Genomic DNA, 19,065 nt, shown 5'->3' with positions numbered 1-19,065 from the left:
CTGTCTGTTATCATCACCTGGTAAACCTATCATTGCAATGCCCCCTGATAACCCCAGATCAATTAAATCAGTACATCTGGGGCTGGAGCCTAGGCACAGCTGCTTTGAAAAGCTCCTTGGGTGACATAAATGTGCATCCAGAGCTGAGAGCCACTACATACTAGAGCAAAAGACACTCAAGGTAGATATTTGGAACTTCTGATTTTCAGCTGAGCACAAAGTAATCATGGCTACTGGATCAATCTCCTTCATCAAAGAAAAAGCTTTTGAGAAGAGGAGAGATTTCTGTCTTCATGAGATTGGAAAGGTTAGATGCGAAGCTCCGAAAGCATCACAACCTTGTAGCAAACCTAATGGTAATAATAGTATTTAATAACTCATCTCGCAAAGATAGTTGCTCACGCTAGGAAAGGGGCTGGCTCGTCCCCACAGTCAGAAGGCATTATAAAAGCTGTGCACTCAGGGGTAACAAAGAGTGACCCCCCCACACACACACACACCTCATGTCCAGATGCCGCCATCCCCTAAGGGGAGCTCAGAGCCTTGCGCTCGCTTCTCAGCTTTGGAGCCCCAAGTTCCCAGGGTGTGTGTGTGGGACAGCAGCCTCTTATCTAGTGTTTCCCAATGTGCAAACTGATGGCGACCTGTCAGGACAGAACTCTAGGGGGCCACTGTCATGGGATGGGCAGAGCCTCAGCATCACTGCTTAACAAATGAACAGTGTGCTGGGGCCATCCTCCCACCCCAGTCAGGAAGTTGGCAGTTAGCCCGTTATAAGTGTGTTCTCAAACTGGGTCTACGGGCATAGTTCCAAGGATCCAGGATGTTTTCTCCATGAAAAAAGGATCTGAGAATTAGTGCAACGTAAGGAACATTGGAAATTCTTTTCTGCAGGAAGAGGCAACATGCTTTAGGATGTTTCTAGAGAAACAATGGCCAACCCTCATGTCCTTACACTGTAAGTGAGAGAGAGTAAGACCAAACTCTCCCTTAAAATGTGTTTTTAAAGATCAAATCGCAAAGACTGGAACCAGTTCAGCAACTGGCTTGTGAATGTGCGTATGAAAACACCACCATTATAACACTCACAGAGGGAACCTTGAGCATCCAAGCTTTGAGATATTATCCTCCCTCTCCCCAAGAAAAAGGGTGAGGGTAGAACAAAAATGAGAAGGAAAAGGCCAGGCCTTGGTATTCCCAGGGCCTATGATTATGCAGATTTGGAAGTCTGACCTACCAGGGTTTGAATTTTGACTGTATAATTTATTTGCTCCCTGGCCTTGAAAGTTAAGCTCACGATTTCAGGTTTTTCATCTGTAAAATGGACATAATAATCCTTAGCACCAATTAGGGTAAGCAGAAAGAAGGCATGGATTGTATTTAGCACAGTGCCTAGAAAACAGCCAATAATACAGCAGCTGTGATCATTAATTATTCACCCTTGAATACCCAGATAAAGCTTCACTTCCTTTGTGAAGGCTTCCTTGACAAAAATGCTTACACACACACTCAAAGTCTCTTTAGCTCCAGTACTCCTAGTACGCATCTAGCTTTTAGTCATTATATTATATTGCAATTGCTTTTTTTTTTTTTTTAATTGGGGAATTGGGGGGATGGGAACAGTGCTGGGGAATGGGGGAAGGGGAACAGACAAGTTGCTGTCGTTTTTTTTGTTCTTCAGTCTAGTTGTGGAGGACGTTGCTTCACTGGCCCAAGTTGGCACCATCATTGCGCTCTTCCTGGGCGAGGCAGATCAGTCACCGGCTTCTGGACGGCCGCTCACTGCGGCTGCTGGCCGCTCACGCTGGCTGCTGGCTACACACGGTAGCCCATGGCAACCCACTGCCACCAGGGGCTGCAGCCTACGCCGTCGCCGGCGACTCACGGCAACCCAGCTCCAGGTTGAGCTGTTGTTCAGCATCTTAGCTGTGGAGGGCAGTGTCACTGGTCCTCATATGTGGGATCCGAACCGGGGCCCTCTGGCATCCGAAGCCAGTTCTTAATCATCGCGCCACTCGGCCGGCCCTGCAATTGCTTTTTTATATGTCTGTAAAGATTTTCTTAAGAAAAGAGAGCATGCCTTTGTGTACCCAATGCTTGGCACACACTTGGTACATCATATGTATGAATGAATGAATGAATGAATGAATGAATGAATGAAGCACACAAACTACCGCACTTACCTAATAATGAGATAAAAAGCACCTTAATTAGGATGGTAGGAATGGGAAAAACAAAAGAGACATGCACAAAGAAATTGATAATAATCGTTGACCATGGGATACGAGCAGTAAAGAAAAACTGTTCTGCAGCTTTCTAATATAGTGAATTTCAGATACGGTTCATCCAGGAAGCCCTTCTCTGAGTGTTTTCAGGTATCAGGGAGGAACGCTACCACAAACACTTAGCAAAGACGTATTACTTATTTGGTTCTACCCAGTCTTCTGAGTCAAGCCCACCTAGGGGCAGATACTTCATGAACATTACTCAAGGACAAGATGAGTTCGCTGAAGGAACCTGAGTCAGATCAAGAGCCTTACTACCCTCTCCCAAGTCTTAAGAATCCTAGGCCTGCGTATGCTCTCTGCCTCTCAGTCTTTCCCATTGTCTGCATCCCGTCTGCCATACTGTCTCCTGCAGATTCTCCCTTTGGAAGCCCTCCACCTACTCCTCTGAAACTTGCCGTGTAGTCTCACCGTACATAATCTGAGTGATGTCTACCAAGTAAGCATGGGCTTGACTGTCACAGCCGCCTCCCCCCCACATCCCCTCCCCACCCCATCTCTAGAGACTAGGCCTGAGCAATCTGTTCATCCGGATTGCGCTTTAACCATTTTCGCCACCACAGGAGATAACTGGAGAAACAAAACCAAAATAAATCAGCTAAGAAAGCAGATAAGAGCGGTTTTTTTTTGGGGGGGGGAAGTGGGAGGGTTGGCCATATAGGCATAGGCAACTCCCCCTCCTGTCCGGGTGAACCAGGCTTTAATAACGGATGAGTCATCTAACAAGTCTGCATTATGGCTGACCTACACCATGAGAAGGACTGTTCAACGAGACATACGCTGACAAATGCGACATGCTTAACTCAAGTCCCCAAGTCATCTTTCACAGTCATGGGGGTTCGTCACAGGAAAAGTAGGCCCACCGAGCAAGCCACTGACTTTTATCTTTAGACTTCAACGACTATTCATCAGCATCAATATTTTAGAGCTTCATCAACTCAGCCCTGGTCTGAGTGCAGGGAAGCTGCCTCATCGCGAGGACTCACCTCGTCCTGAGAGCTGAGCACCTCCAAGATGCTGTTGAGCAACTCGACACAGAACTTTTTCTCCTGCACCTGGTGCGGCATCTCCTCCTTCTGCTCCAGCAGCTCCTTCAGCTCTTTGGTGATGACAGGAAGCAGGATGTCCCGGCATTCTGGAAGGAAGCAAGTTCAGAGGCACTTGAGCTTCCTCGTTTTCCAATTCCTTTCCTTTCTCATGTTTAGATAACTTTTCATTGAATAATTTATGAATATATTCTCCTTGTAAAAATTTAAATATTAAATTAGGGTAAGATTTCCAGAGAACATAATTCACAATTCTGGCCCCTCCCCTAAACCCTGCTCCTTAGAGGTAACCCATTAGTCTATGCATATGTATATGTATATGAGGATGCATATACAAATGTATATATGTATATAAATATAAAAATGTACCAATATAAAACCGATTAGCATCATTTGGATTTGGTCTTTCATTTAAGTCAGTCATATCATACTGTGATGATAAACCTTTAAGATCTTTTTGTTTTATGTATGTATACTGATACAGTATAAAACATACAGTGTCATTTTTGTTGTTGTTTTTTTGTTTTTTTTTTAAAGATTTCATTGGGGAACTGGAGTTGGGGAACAGTGTTAGGAATTGGGGAAGGGGAACAGCCAAGTTATCCTTCAATCTTAGTTGTGGAGGGCGCAGCTAGCTCAGCTCCAAGTCCAGTCTCCATCTGGCCGCCCATCAGCAGCTCACAGCCGCTCAGCTCAAGGTGCCATGTTCAATCTTAGTTGTGGATAAGCATAGCCCACCATCCCATGCGGGAATTGAACTGGCAACCTTGTTAGGGGCACATGTTCTCACCAGGTGACCATCTTGCCACCTGTTAGCAATTCAGCAGCAGCTCAGCTCGGGTGCAGCTCACTGGCCCACGTGGGAATCAAACCGGTGACCCTGTTGCTCAGAGCTTGCACTCTTAACTAACTGAGCCACTCGGCCAGCCCCCTGTTTTTGTTTGTCTTTCATAATAAGGAACTATGCTGAATGTATTGTTGAGTACCTTGAGTTTTTTTCACTTACCAATATTTCTTAGAGCACTTTCTAAGTTATTACATATAGGGATCAACTTAATTATGTGTACCTGTTTTATAGTATTTTCTATTATGGGTATATTTCCTTATTTAGTCTTACCTCTATTGATGGACACTTTTCACTGGCACAAACAGTACAAAAATGAACAACCTTTCACTTGCATCCTTGTGCACAATGGCTTTTATTTTAAATAAATTTTGCAGAGAGAGGTATCTCTTTTGACACTGCTATCTCAGAATACTTCTGGAAAGTTCTGAAATCCTACACAGCATTGTTTCTATATGTCTCTTGAAAATGGGAAACCCTGAGGTACCAAAAAAAAAAAATACCCCAAATTTTCAAGCCATGTCCACCCAGATGCTTCTTGAGCTGAGATGTGAATCATCTACACCAGGATATCATTTTAATTTAATACAACAAATAGATATTGAACATCTTTGATGTGAGAGGCACTGTATTTCTGGAAGTACAGAGATAATAAGCATGGTTCTTGCCCATTAGATACTTAAAATCTGACACAGGTGATTAGCAATAAAAACAATGGCAGAAGATAGAATAAGATAAAGGTGGACAGAAGCAGAGGACATCTCTTTTTCTCTCAGCCAAAGTCTATACCTTCTTCTGATACAGCCCCCTGGTTTCACTCTGGAAGCCACCCTGCTATGGGACATAATCCTGGGGGTCGTGTATAATAAGGTTCCCTGTCCTCCTTTGGACAAGGGCTGGACACCTGACCCTAATTAGGATGACCCTCAAAATTTCACTCTTGAGGAAACTTTGATAACAGTAATTGCTGACATTGTTGATAGATTGTTTACAAGGTGCCAAGCACTGTTTTAAGTGTCTTGCATGAATTGCATCAGTATCTTTACAATGACTCTAGGAAGTCGATACTATTATTTCCCCATTTCCTGATGAGGAAACTTGCCCAAGTGTACACAGCTGGTAAGCGTGGCTCCACCCTGAGGGCAGAGCCTGCACGCTCAACCAATAGATGAAGACCTTGGCTTTCTGCGCAGAAGCCCGGAGGCGGCTGCCATGGGTGCCTGCTGCTTCCTCTCCCAGGGCTGTTTCGGGTCTTTCCTTTCTGTCTGGCCCCCCAGATTTTCCTCTGATTCTATGAACTATTCCCTGTCTTCAAAATGCATTTGTTTTTACCTGACTTTACCAGAAGAGGTTTCTGTGGTTCACAACCAAAGAATCGCAGCTGGCAGAGTCATAAAATGCCTTGCGGGCTTCAGGAGGGAGACATGAGCTTGGGTTGCAAGGTTCATGGAAGACTTTACAGGCCCTGATAGAATTATGTCCCTTCTTTAGGAGCACCCATCTCAGTTTGTAATTCAATTCTAATTAGTGTAATTAATGAATGTCCATTCATCTAACCAAAGTGTAAGCTCCATGAGAGCTGTACCAAACTTCAAGTGCCTAACACAGTACCTGGATCACAGCTGCAATTCAGTAAATCTTGGTTGAGTGAATGGAAGAGGAATCATTTGAGATGATCATTAATAAGTAAATAATATTGCCATAGAAAGAGTGGGGGTTTAGAGAACAGAGAGTGATTTTGGGTACATAGATCTGGGTAGATAGAATAGTCTTTTGAAAGGAGAATAATGGGAGGTAGCACTTAAAAGGAAAGTTCTTACATGCAATGGGAGATGTTAGGTTATAGTTCTAGGCAAACAGAAAACTACAGGCAAAAAAGAAAAAAAAAACCATGATTCAGCTTTGCTCAAAATTGTAGATGAAATCATAGGCCACTCAACCATAGGTTCAAAGGTGCTTAATTTGGACTCAAAAAAATGGTTGGCCTACGGACTTGTGAGAGTACAAGGTATTGAGTTTGCCATTACCCTTTAAGTTAAATATTATGGTAATTGGTATGCAAATGTCCATATCTTGTCACCATAAAATTGACAAATATTAGTGCATATCTTGTCACCATTAAGTTGAATTTTTGTCCAGATCTATTATTTAAAAATGGTAAATAAACGTCCTTGCAATGTTCACTCTGGAGTGTGTTTTAAAAGTTATCCTCTAAAGAATGTTAACTTGTAATTTTGATATGTTTTGTTTGTTAGAGGAAATTATGTGTTAGAATGCTTGTTGTAGAAAAACTAAATGAATTCATTTGAAATTGTAGTTTGTCATTGGGAGATGAATGACCTTACCAACTGCATGAAACTTAACTTTCCAATTCTGCCTTCACTGATATTGTCATAATTAAACCCAACCAGAAAATGAGTTGTGCCTTCTCTTATTAAGTTACCTAAGGATTGAAAAGTCTCCCTTTTTGAAAACTTAAGTTTGCAACTGCTGCAAATTCGTGATTCTAACAAAGGAAATTGAAAAAGTCTTGTTCTTACAGTTCTCTGGGCAAAAGGGAGTCACCAAAAGATGTGTTTTAAGGAGATTCATGTCACTGCTGTGTACAGGGTAGCTGCAGGAGGAAAAGACCCAAGGGCAGAGAGCAGAGAATATGGCCCTGCAGTCGCCCAGGGAATAACAAAGCACTCGGTTCCACCTCTCTAGATTCCTAGCTTCTGATACAACAGTCTTGTCTTCTGTTGAAGCTATAGGGTTGATAAGACTTTAAAGGAAGGTAGTAAGAAACAGATCGAGAGCAGTCAATTGCTTTGAGTTTAAAGTAAAAGAAGACAATATTGTAAAGTCTAAAACAGCCTTTTGTGACTGAAGGTTAAAACTCCATCTGTAAAATGGGACCAGCAAGGAGATACATAAAGGTAGGTAGAAAAAGGATTAATCAGCTCAGGTAGTTAATGAAACCATTCATTCACATAGTCAGTCTGCCTACTACGTTTTTTGAGGGCTCCCCAAGAGCCAGTCCCTATTTGGGGATGGGAGGGAATGGCCAAGGTTTACCTGTGCATCACAGCCACAGAGCTAACAGAGATACGAAGCCGACTTACATGGACAAGAGAAAACCTGGTGCCTTTACCTCTTGGGAGTAGCACGCTGTTAGGACTGGCCATTAAAACACAGCTGTGGAAAAAGGTCAGGTTTTTCCTTAAGGGGTCACAGTGTTGGCATTCTAGTTCAGACACCTCAGCTAGATTCCGTTACAACGATACGAATCCAAGGGAAAGGCCAGTTGGGAGAGTTCAGACGTTAATAAAGATCTCCTTGGGAAGGTACTGGACTTTAAATCCTACTTAAAATTGGGCTAAATTAGTAACTTCTCATGGAAAAAAACTGACAGTGAAGCTTTCCACCCCTAGAAGTATTTAAGTAGTAGGTAGCTGTGGATGGTTAGGGGTGACAAGGAGGTATTCAAAGTATTCAGATGAGGGGTTGAACTGAATGACTGTGGAGCCCCACCAAAAATTCTAGGATTCCATAAAATATAGGTTCAGAGCAAGTGGCAGGAGGAAGGATACCTTTGCTAGGTGGAAAGGCAGTGGACGTGTTTGCATTGTTTACAACCCACTGAGGCAGTGGGAGGTGCAGACCAGGCCCCAGCGGAAGCGGGGGTTTCTCAGTCTGAAAGTCATCTGCTTTACAGATTAACAAACCCAGTATCCCCACAAGACAAAGGCTCTGGGTACTGACAGTCAGCAAGATTTTAGCTGAGGAAGGCATTAATAATGTAGCCTGTTTTTCAGAAAGTACTTTTGTCTCCTTGTTAACGACAATTTCTCAGAAACGTCTGGCTCCTCTGTTTTGAGATGAAATAATTTTTCTCATTTGTAATTGGAGCCGTGAAATTATATTAGTCTGTGAAGGTTCAGGAAGCAACATCTCTAAATTGTGGCTTCATTGTTAAGCAAACGAACACACATGATTTATAAGATAAATATGGCCGAGTCTTAGATCAATCTTTGTAGGCAGAGGCAAGGAGTATTAGAGACCTGCAAACCCAGCCTGGGGACCCGATGCCTGACAGAGGCTGGGAGACCTGCCATCGGGTGACAAGTCCAAATTGTAATTCAGACCAGGCACTTAGGAACCCACAGAGCTACTCAACTCAATCTTTTCATAGAAAAGAGTTCTCTTTGGTCAAAGTGACTGCAGAGGGGAAAATGCAGTGCTTCTAGGCGCTGGTTTCTTCCTTGTTTGAGAAAATTTTGTCCTGTGGCAGAAGGTGCTACTGCCTGAATGCATAGCTCTCCTGAATTGATATGGTTTGGAATCACTTCCTGACTCAGGGACACTGCATATAAGATGGGCTTTTTCCTCGCCTCCTTCTCCCTAATATCAGCCCCAGAAAGAACAAAATGGAGGTCCTCTGTCCACTTTGGAAAACCACCATGACGGGCATCAGGGTACAAACACATCAGCTGACCTCAGCCCCAGCTGCAGCTCCACGAGGGAAACACACCTGAGAATCACATCCGAACGTCCCATCTCCCCACAGGTCTGCTCCTTCTCCTTTGCTCGCTCTCAGGGCGAAGACATCCCCGTCACACAGTCAACCGAGCACATCTGCTTCCTCCTCTCTCTGCCCACATCCACTCCACCAGGAAGTCATATCCACCCTGCCCCGAGTCACCTTCTCCATCCTCTGTACCAAGTCCCCCAAACTGACCTCCCCACTTCCAGTCTCAGTAGTAGGAATTTTCTAAAACAAACCTGAGCACAGGACTCCCCTCCCTGATGTGTTCAGGTTTCCTACTGTCCTACTGACCCAGCTGAAGGCCCGTTGTGACCAAGCCCTTCCACCGCGTCACCCTCCACCTCCCACACCGTCCCAGCCACGGTCTTTCCTCCTTCTGAGCTTTTGCACCTTTTTTTCTTTGCCCGTGATGCTCTATCCCACCCATCTTCACCTGACTAACTCCTTCTTGCAGTCTAGGCCGTCACTGAGATGCCAAATCCCCTAGCACAATTTTCCTGACACCTCAACTCCAAACTGGGTGGCCCTGCTCTGTGCTCCTGGAGCCCCCACTTCTATCTTACCATCTGCCCCACTCTGCGGGCACTGGCTGAGATCCCTGGCATCAGCCCAGAAATGAAGCTGAGGCCCAAAGCTGAAAACAAAAGGTGTAATTGCCCCACCTTCTAAATTCTCCAGTAGTTGGGTGCACCATTACCCCTCTAGGTTTTCTGAGAAGTTCAGTACCAGCCCTGCACCAATCTGCATGCAGCCCATCCCAGACCTGCGGGAGGGTCAGCTGCGGCATTTGCATAGAACGCGATGTCCGTCCAGAGAAGCCATTACCCCTCTCCTCCCTGAAGCTGAGATGGAGCTAGGGAAGATCGAAAGAATCATTCAGAGAATATACGAAGACTGGCACAATACAACCCCGCTACGCAAATGTTGGCCGATCTACAATCCCAGGTACATGCTGGTTCCACCAGCAGAAGGAAGAGATTTGAGTACATCCTGCAGCCCCTCTCTCATATGGGGAGAAAGGTTAAACACGCAACATGGCTGTGTCAGGGGTTCGGTCACTTCCTCAGTGTGGGTACCCCGTGTCTACAGGCCTGCCTGCCGCAGCCTTCACTGGGAGTGTCACTCAGCTCACAGCCAGCCCCTAACTTGTCATGGGTTAATCGATCCTTCAGTCCTATTCAATTTTCACAAGCTTTAAAGTGAAACTCATGCTGTTTTGGCCAAGATCCTACTGACTGAACGGCGAATTCAGCTCAGCTCAACCCTCTTGGGCGATGGTGAGGAAATTGTGGTTGTCAAGGATCGCCCCGCCTTGCCCCCAGGACTTCGGGCAAGCAGGGAAAAACCCCTCATTAAAATCCCCAATTCTGCTGGCCAAGATCTGAGCAGTGTAAGTCCAGCTCTGCTGGGCAGCTTTTCTTGCATTTGGTTTGGGGAGGCATTGGCAGATGCCAGAGGCCACCTGATTTGATCAGCTAGACATGAAGGGGGGCCTCCACAGACACCCCACTGGTCTGGCAGATAGCTGTTTGTTCTCACAGCTCCCTCCTCCAGCCAGTGTGCCAGGAAGAACAGTCATTCCACCCACTAGGAAATCAATAAGTATCCACAAACTTCATCGTCTAGATCAGGTTACAAGGCTTTTACAACTCGACTGGCGCTTCCCCCAGAGCGTTCTTCAGCAGCGCCTCATGATTCACTTCCTCACCTCCTGGGGGACACGGCTAATTACAATATCCAGAGCCATCACTCACTCCCATCCAGCCTGCCTCCGCCATGATGTACGTCTTGACTTTATGAACCTGAGGGCCCAAAGAGATCTCCCCTGCCAAGCAAAATGGCCCATTTAGAGATTTCAGAAGTCAGCAACTCTGAAAGTCCTCTTCAGGTATCTTTGAGGGGTGAAAATACAGTTAGGCAGTAAAACCCTAAAGAAGTACTTCCAGAACTTTATTCTAGATACCCGTTCAAAGTCCAAACCAAACTATTGCTTTCGCCTTATATCCCCTTTATTTAATGTAAAACATGCAATTGTACTAAACCTATAGGTAAATGCCCTGTAATAAGGTGGCGTTTGCCATTTAGAAGCATAGTGACAAGCAGGGAGGGTAAATGGATAAGTAAATGCTGGGGTTTTTTTAAGAGACTATGGGTACGTTTAAGTCTAAAAAAATGTCACACTGATTATAAACATAATTTATAAACTCTGATAGTCTCTATGTGTTCTATTAATATCAGTGAACATTTACTGTAAGGGGCACTGTTCTCATGAATATTATATGCTAGTGGAGTATCAGAAACAATTTAAGGGGATAATAATTGTCTTGGGTCGGATTTTCCAGAAGCAAGCTCTAAGATGAGGTTTGGGTGAAGGTGACTTATCAGGAGGTGTCCCAGAAATGCTGGAAGAGGAATGGCAGGAAGGAGGCCAGGCAGGGTGCAAAAGCAGGCAGGTTTCACGTAGGGGGAGGCCTGGAGACAGTGGGGGCCACAGGGCAAAGCAGCTGGAGTACTGAGACCCTGGGGATGGACAGTGTCAGGCACTCAGTGCACAGGCCGTGCAGGCCCCTGCAGCCTGAGAGCAGCCCTGTGAGGCAGGCTGGCTGAGAAGCTTTCCTGGAGCTATCTGTAGAAACGAGCGTGGATCCCAGGAGACACGGGCAAAGCACTGAGCGCTGATGCTGTAACAACCAACACTGGCAGCTGCTGGTGAGACAATGAATGGGGTAACATGAGACACAGAGTCTGGGGTGGGCAGAGAAGACTGCTCCACTGGGGCAGTCAGGAAGGCCTCCGAGGTAAAGACACTGAAGCTGAGACCTGAGAGCGAAAAGGGAACAACCTAAGGAGATCTCAGGGACATGTGTTCCAAGCAGAGGAAACGGCACATGCAAAGGCCCTGGGGTGGACATTTGCTTAGCATGTTGAAGGGATCACGTGGAGATAAGTGTGGTTGGATTATAGGAAATGGGAGCACCATTTGAGATAACAAGCTTGGAGAGTTTGGCTGGGGCCAGGTCTCATCAGGCCCCACAGCCCATGATAAGGAGTTTGTTTACTGGGTAGAGGAAAATGTGTTTTGTTTTTGTATTTTTAATAAAGGGAGGCAGGAGAACACTAAGGAAGTTTTTATAAAGGAGAACAAGAGGCCTTGTACTTACTGAGCCCTCATTATGACATTCTCTCTATGAAGAAGTATATCATTATACCTCGTTTATAGATGAGGAAACTGAAGCTCAGAGAGATTCAGCAAGTTGCCTATGATCACATAGCTAGTAAGTGGCAGAGCTGGGATTTCAACTCAGAAAATGTGATTCCAGAGCCCATGTTCATATCCACTAAGCTATCCTGCCTCCTTACTATAACAGTGAAGGGGAGAGAAGGTGAAAACTGGCGTAGTTTGTAGCCCGAGAGACAGAAGTGGACAGACTTGGGACACAGTTTGGAGGTAGAGTCCACAGGTCTTGCTGATGGATTAGGTGTGCTATACAGATTCGTAAGCATAGGCACTTCGAACATTTGAGCGAGAGAATAACAGATTCATTTCAGGGTTTATCGAGTTACGGTCTAATCATGGAGATCATTTCATTGCCTCAACTAGCAAGTAATGAAAGACTCCCATGTCACCATTTCTCCAATGGTGTGAAGGGGGACGCAGAGGTGACCTATCACAATGCCTTCTGAAAGCTATTCGGGCAGAATCAGTGCATCTGACGGGTACTCTCACTTTCAGTTACCCCTTCGCACTTCCCGAGATCAGTGATGCCACCATTGCAGACCAGCCTCCTCCCTGAAGCTTGCCCATGAAACCACAACCCAGCTCTGTAGAAAGTGCTTTTAGGAAACTAAAAGGGCAGATATGGCTGAGTCATGACCCCAAATTTGATTTGCTCCCTAGTGCTTAGAATGATTATATTTGTGATGCCACCCGAGTGAGTGTAGGTCAGCCTGTTAGAAGGCTGTCCCCCCAATTCCTTGCCCTGGCTACTGAAGCAGAAGTAAATGGAAAACCCTGGGGCTGCTCTGGGTCATTTGGGCAGTCTTTAAAAGAGGAGTCCCCTTGAAGCAATGCGCTCCCTTGCAGATTCAAACAAGAAGAGAAATGAGTCAAGGTTCTTCCTTGCCTCCAAAAATGGGGATTAAAATGCCTATTTCCTAAGAGGATCCAAATAAAACATTATACACATTCAGTTGTAGTTAGTACGTGCAATGAGGCGTGGGGATCTCTGTTATCCCTAAGAAGTTTTTGAGTGCAAACGGGAACATTTGGAAACTTCAGTTTCCTTTGGCTGCAGCTGACATATTTGACAAAACACCTGGCCCAGGCCTGCTGGAATGAAATGGACTTGAAGCTCTCGTCTGCGTCATTCAAACATTTGGTGCCTGAAATACCAAACTCGGAGAATTGGGTTTCAAGAGGCGGGGATAAATTGAAATCATTGGGATGTATGCCTCAGATTTTTATGCTCCCTTTTGTATGTGGCTAGACTAAAGGAGAACTCGGGCAAGTATTCTCTGAACATCATTTTATATTTCTCTTTGCAACTTGGAATAATGATACCACTCACCGGCAATCCTCAAGCCGCCCATGATTAGTCCTATGTTGCTGCCATCACAAAACTTACAAATACCAAAAAAGAACAAAAAACCACCAGCAGTGTTTTGGATCAATACGAGCAGCCGGTATTCCATTTCTGGGGAAAGCGCACATTAAAAGCCTCTTGTTTACATTTTAAGGCTAACAGAGGGGCCTTCATTTCAGAGAATTAAATGAGAAAATTCTCCTGGATTCAAGCATTAGCCAAATGGAATGGCTGTGTAATTGTCTGCAATCGTCATCTGCGCCTCTCCTTCCTCACCTCACCCATAACAGCTCCAAAAGGAGAGGAGGCTGGGGTCCCGCTCATTGACAGCCTCGCACACATTTAAAATCTAGTGTGATTTATTACAAAGGGAGCGTAGAGAAGTGGTAATGTATGTGAAACAAGCTGAAGAATTGGAAACAAACTTCAAAGAGGAAGCGAAAAAAAAATCATTGCCATGTTTTCCCCCTTTAAATAAAAATGGAAATGGGGAAAATTTCTCCATGGTCTGGGTTTCTTTTCTAAAAGGGCACTCAGCTAAGAAGGTGGAGAACACAGGGCCTTTGGCGTGCTTCAATTCTCCATTCATGCAACGGAGCCAGCAGAGCTTTCCTTCCCCTAGAAGGTCCAAAGCAAAGGAGTGATTTAAGAAATGAATCACACACTTAGGCCTGATATTTAAATGAAAGGATGGAAGAGATTCTGTTTGGATTCTAAAGCTAATGAAGAGAAAACTGGGAAAAGCGTGAGAAAGGAGGAAATAGACAGAATAAATATCAGCCAATGACATGTAATGAGCTTTCTTACAAAGAGAGGACGATATACGGCCCCTGCCCTTGGGGATCCGAGTGTAATAAAGAAAAGAAGCCGTCAGCGGATGGGAACAGTAGAAAAAACACATACACTGAAACCCACTGCTTTTGCAAATATGTTCAGTCCCTGACGATGAATCTCCAATTGTACTTTTATCAAACTGATATTCCTCTTTTATTTAGGACACGATGTGCTGGTATATTTCTGATTGGATATATGTACTTCTCCATATGCTATCCTAGTCCAAAAAAGAATAAAAGAAGACAGAAGATGACATGCTGATGTAAAAGTTAACATAAGGGTTCCAATTGCCCACAAAATGTGTCTCCTCACTTGCGCGACAGACTATCAGGGCAGGAAAGGAAACCCTCAGGCTCTCTGATCATGAAAGTAGAAGAGAACCAATTCCTTCTGAGAAACATAGCTTTTTTTTGCACAAAATTCTTCCAAGAAATTTTTCATATTGAGTTTTAATATTCATGTTCTACATTAAGACTACATTAGCTGCTTTTGACATCAGATTGTGGCATTTTTGCTCTGAAGAGTACCTGAGAAAAGCGAATGGTTATGCCTTATTTGACTGTGTTATGTGGTCATGTAAAACAGAAAACTCATAATAAATGAAGGGGGCTCAGGACAAGCACGAGGTGTCGTGGGCTTGTCCTTACATGACACCTCGTTTATTTTTCATGGGAATACATATTTATTGAGTGCCTCACAAATGCCACACATGACAGATGGCACAGGGGTGTACAGGACCAGAGTACAGGTGGTGAAGATGGGGAGAAGAAACCAGATTCAAGGCGTATATAAGAAAGGCTCAAAGGCCTTCGTGTTTGATTGAAAGTGAAAAATGAGACACAAGCAGATTTGAGGGCTAGCTCCAAATGACTGGCAGGAAAATTACAGAAGAGGAGAAGGTTTTCATGAATTCGATGAATACAATTTTGGAAATGATGAGTTTGACATTAAAATGGAGATGTCAAAGGGACAGCTCGCTAAACGTGTCTGAAAATGATCTAGCACAAAAAGGTGAGCATGAATTCAACTACAGGAAGACACTTAAACACGGAGGCCTCCCACGAAGAATTTATAACGGGCAGTTACAGTGCATTTAGCAGAGCGAATGGCTTATTAAAGTTTATTTGGTGATGATCATGAAGACCATGATGAAGTGAAAAGAAAGAGAAGGGAAAGGAAGGGAAGGGAAGACAAAGAAGAAGAGGAGGAGAAAGCGAAGATGGGGAAGGAAAAGCAGCAATGACTGGGTCTGAACGGGGACTGAGGATGGGAACCTGGGACAAGGGAGCTAAAAGGGGCTTGGGGACATGAGAGACTTTCACTTGACATTTTTAGATCATACCAAGGACAAGGTTTAGACAGAGGTCAAAGGTGTTTACGCAGCTGGGACTGCCCAGGTCAGCTACCCAATAAGTTTGTCCACCTTGTCACCTTACCAAGTAGTGCCGATTGAGTGGGAACTGGAAGGCAGGGTTTTCTGAGAACAACGGTCAAGGAACAACCTACAACACGCCTGACTGTTGAATCATGCCCAGCCTACTAGCCCAAGGCAAGGCAAAGCCATAAACTGGACTATGAAGACGAGGGATGGGAAGCCATGTCAGCATTAGAAGGCTCTGTACTCACTCCTCTGATGCACTGAATGCTTACCAGGCCACATAATGGTGCAGCAGAGTGTGGGTGTGAACTGCAGGAATCCCAGCTATTATCCTGTAACCTTGAGCAAGTCACTTAATCTGTCTATATCTTTGTTTCTTTACCTGTAAAGTGGAGATAATAAGAGCACCTCCCTTCCCAAGGCTGTGAGAGTGAAATAAGATAATACATGTAAAGCACTGTAGAACAGCACACCTGGTCCATGATAATCACCATGAAAGTGTAAGCTATTAATAATTTAACTTGCAGGGCCAGCTGAGTGGCTCAGTTGGTTAAGGGCTCACTCAAGAGTTTGAGATCTGAGCAACAGCGATTCGATTCCCAGCCCGAGCTGAGCTGCCGTTGAGCTGCCAACAGGTGGCAGGATGGCTCAGCTAAAAATAAATAAATAAATAAATAAATAATAATAATAATAATAATAATGATTTAACTTGTAAGATACTCATATGTAACTTTCTGGGCAATGGAAATATATCTTACACGGGTGATAGCTGCATGGGGTATACATACGAGTATGTAAAAAATTCACTGAGCTATATACACTTAAGATTTGTGCATTTCACTACATGTAAATTATACCAAAAAATTTAAAATACATATATTGCTATCAGGTAGGTATTATTATCTTCCCTCTTCCACAGGGGCACACGTTGAGGTTTGAGAAGTCCAGCAAACGGCCTGGGACATGGCACCAGGTCTCACACTCAGGCATTCAGATGGCAGAGCCTGTGCTTTGGATACTGGGCTGCGTCCCCAATGGGATCTGAGCCTTGGTCCTCCACAGGACTCAAGGCAGCGGTCCTGATGGGACCCAAAGATTCTGTCCCCAGCTCTATTTGGAAAACCTCTCACATGAAGAGGGGGCAGTTCTTCCTTCCTCTCTCCCATTTGTTCTCCTACCTTCCACCCTGTTCTCCTCTCAGCTCAGTTCCATTATTTCATTAACTGTTAAAACCAAAAATCCCTGCCAAGTAACCACCTGGCTGGTGACGAAGTACACACATCCCAGCAGGGAAACACCCAGCAGAGAACTGGCACAGGTTAAGGACAGAAGGGACCACATCCCAAGCTTTCCAAACTCCCCAGGGACCAAAGATGCCCCACCACGAACTGACGTACCCATGAAGCTCTCAGCAGGATGAAGAGATCAGCCATTGAGGAGTGAGTGATCATAATCTAAGACGTGCTGTATCAATTAATTTCGTATGCCTCCTCCATTAGCAGTGTGTCTGAATTAACTTTAATATGCAAGTTATCCTGCTAATCTTTCATACTAAAAAGGAATGGATCTTCATTAACCTTCCCAGCCCTGAATTTAGCAGTGCAGTCTTTTCATTAGCTGTAATAGAAGTAGCATTATTTCTTGGCATCTCAGAACTCCGTCTATCTGTGTGCAGTTCCACCAGTCACTTTGTAAAATCTCTACTGATGCAGAAGCCCCTTTTTCAAACATCTGACTCGAACTACTCATAAGTCACCAGAAGTTGACTCCACCTTCCTCCCCCCCGCCCCCAGATTCCTCTAAATGAGAATAAATTGTCCTCTCAAGGAACATTCCAAAAACAAAACAAAACAAAACAAAACAAAACATTATGTCCAGTGGAAGGAAGCACAAATGAGTTCGATGTGATATTGATGAAAAGGCCAGCAGTAACTAGTCTTCAGAGCTCCAGGGTCTCTGGGTAACTAAGTTATAAGTAAACAGAAACTTTTGCTTCAGAACAGAAAAACAAATTAAACAGTACTGGAAGATTAGCTGTTAAAGATAATGGGGAAATCACCCAAACAGTGCAATGTAGCACATCTTTCTTGCTATGTATTCACCTGATATACATAAATTATAGGAAAAAGAGTTACCTATACCCCCATTTGACTAACATCTTTAATATTCCTATTCCAGTCATTCTATACATTCTTTAAAACATGAAAATAGTGGGAAAATGTTTTATAAATTGCATTTGGCCACCTTTTCCTTCCATTTATACCCTCATTGACTAGCAAGATAATCGGAAATGAAAGTACTTCTTAGAAGGGGAAGATAAGAATGAGTCTAGAATAGAATATTAAAATGGAACATTTGTCCCTGAAACATAAAACCAGTTTCTGTTCTCAATAAATGCAACAGCATACAGTTTATAATTTAAAGTATACACAAAAATACCTACATATGAAACAAAATTGGCTACCAATCCATCTTTTTAGCTTGTAGGAAAGTTACCAATAATAGGATTGCCGATATTTCTGAGTTCATCTCTGGTACATAGATAGTTTTTATGTTCTCCTTTTAGATCTAACAATTGTTTTTCTGGCTGCTACATACAAAGGCACAACATGAATAAGAAGGAGATGAGGATTCAGCCACATGTATCTTCAAAGGACTTAGAGTATTTGAAAGGGCAGAGTCAAATATTTTCCAAGCTTTAGTTAACCATTATTTTTGCCAATGTGGAATCTACCATGCTGTCCTCATAATTTACAGCCTTCACTATTCCTCACGTAATATTTTTTCATAAAGTAGATTCATTTAATCTGCTTAAATTTATTTTAAAAGAAAAAGATGCTACTTCAAATGCAAAACCTGTATTGCTTGCCATAGATGGAAGGTAAGTGTAACAATCAATACTATGAGAACAAAACACTTATTAAATTCTAAGAGGAGCTTCATAAGCTTGAGGTCTGCTCCCTCTTTGTTATCAAAGGATATTAGTAGAGAAAGATTAAAGACAAAATAGCAAATGTATCCAATCTTTGATGTAATCAGAAAGATTGAAAGGCAGCTGAAAGAAAATGAATGATATGCCTCTGTGATATAGCACTTTATCTGTGCATACCTAAAATGATCTTTCATGACATGGAAAATAATTTTGCATATGATGGTATCTATGTAAACTTTGAGAAACACAAGTTAAAAGGAAGAACTCACAATTGGGATTCCTGGCTTCTCATTTCTGCAACTAACTTGTGGTGTGACATTGGGCAGGTCATGCCTACTCTTTGAGCCAGTTCCCTTGGCTGTAAAATTGAGGAGGTTGGATTAGGCAATCTCTCCGAGAATTCACTCATCTCTATGTGTCTGTGTTTTGTGAAACCTTTAAACCTGTTCTAGAATATGCCATCATCTAAAGTATGTGGTTGTTAATTGCATTTACCCTGTCATCTGACCGCCTTACCAGAAGCAAATAGCAAAGATTTGAAAAGATCAGCTACTTTGGGGCAAAAGAGCCTTTTGAAGCTGTTGTGCTGGGAAAAAAAAAAATCGATAAAATTGACTGCAATCCAACAGAAGCTG

At 43.7% G+C, this 19,065-nt stretch overlaps 1 protein-coding gene across 1 annotated transcript in view; it reads right to left on the bottom strand.

The window, feature by feature from the left end:
- Window positions 1-19,065, bottom strand: part of DOCK2 (dedicator of cytokinesis 2) — a 398,948-nt gene that overhangs the window by 253,016 nt on the left and 126,867 nt on the right. Inside the window, exon 23 of the mRNA XM_019635935.1 lies at window positions 3,272-3,420. Coding sequence (XP_019491480.1) covers window positions 3,272-3,420 — 149 coding nt within the window. The remainder of the gene's footprint in view (window positions 1-3,271; window positions 3,421-19,065) is intronic.

This window comes from Hipposideros armiger, unplaced genomic scaffold, assembly GCF_001890085.2.
Source record: "Hipposideros armiger isolate ML-2016 unplaced genomic scaffold, ASM189008v1 scaffold_25, whole genome shotgun sequence".
NCBI lineage: Eukaryota > Metazoa > Chordata > Mammalia > Chiroptera > Hipposideridae > Hipposideros > Hipposideros armiger.
Note: the sequence above shows the minus strand (reverse complement) of the source record. Positions and strands in the feature narration are given on the sequence as shown.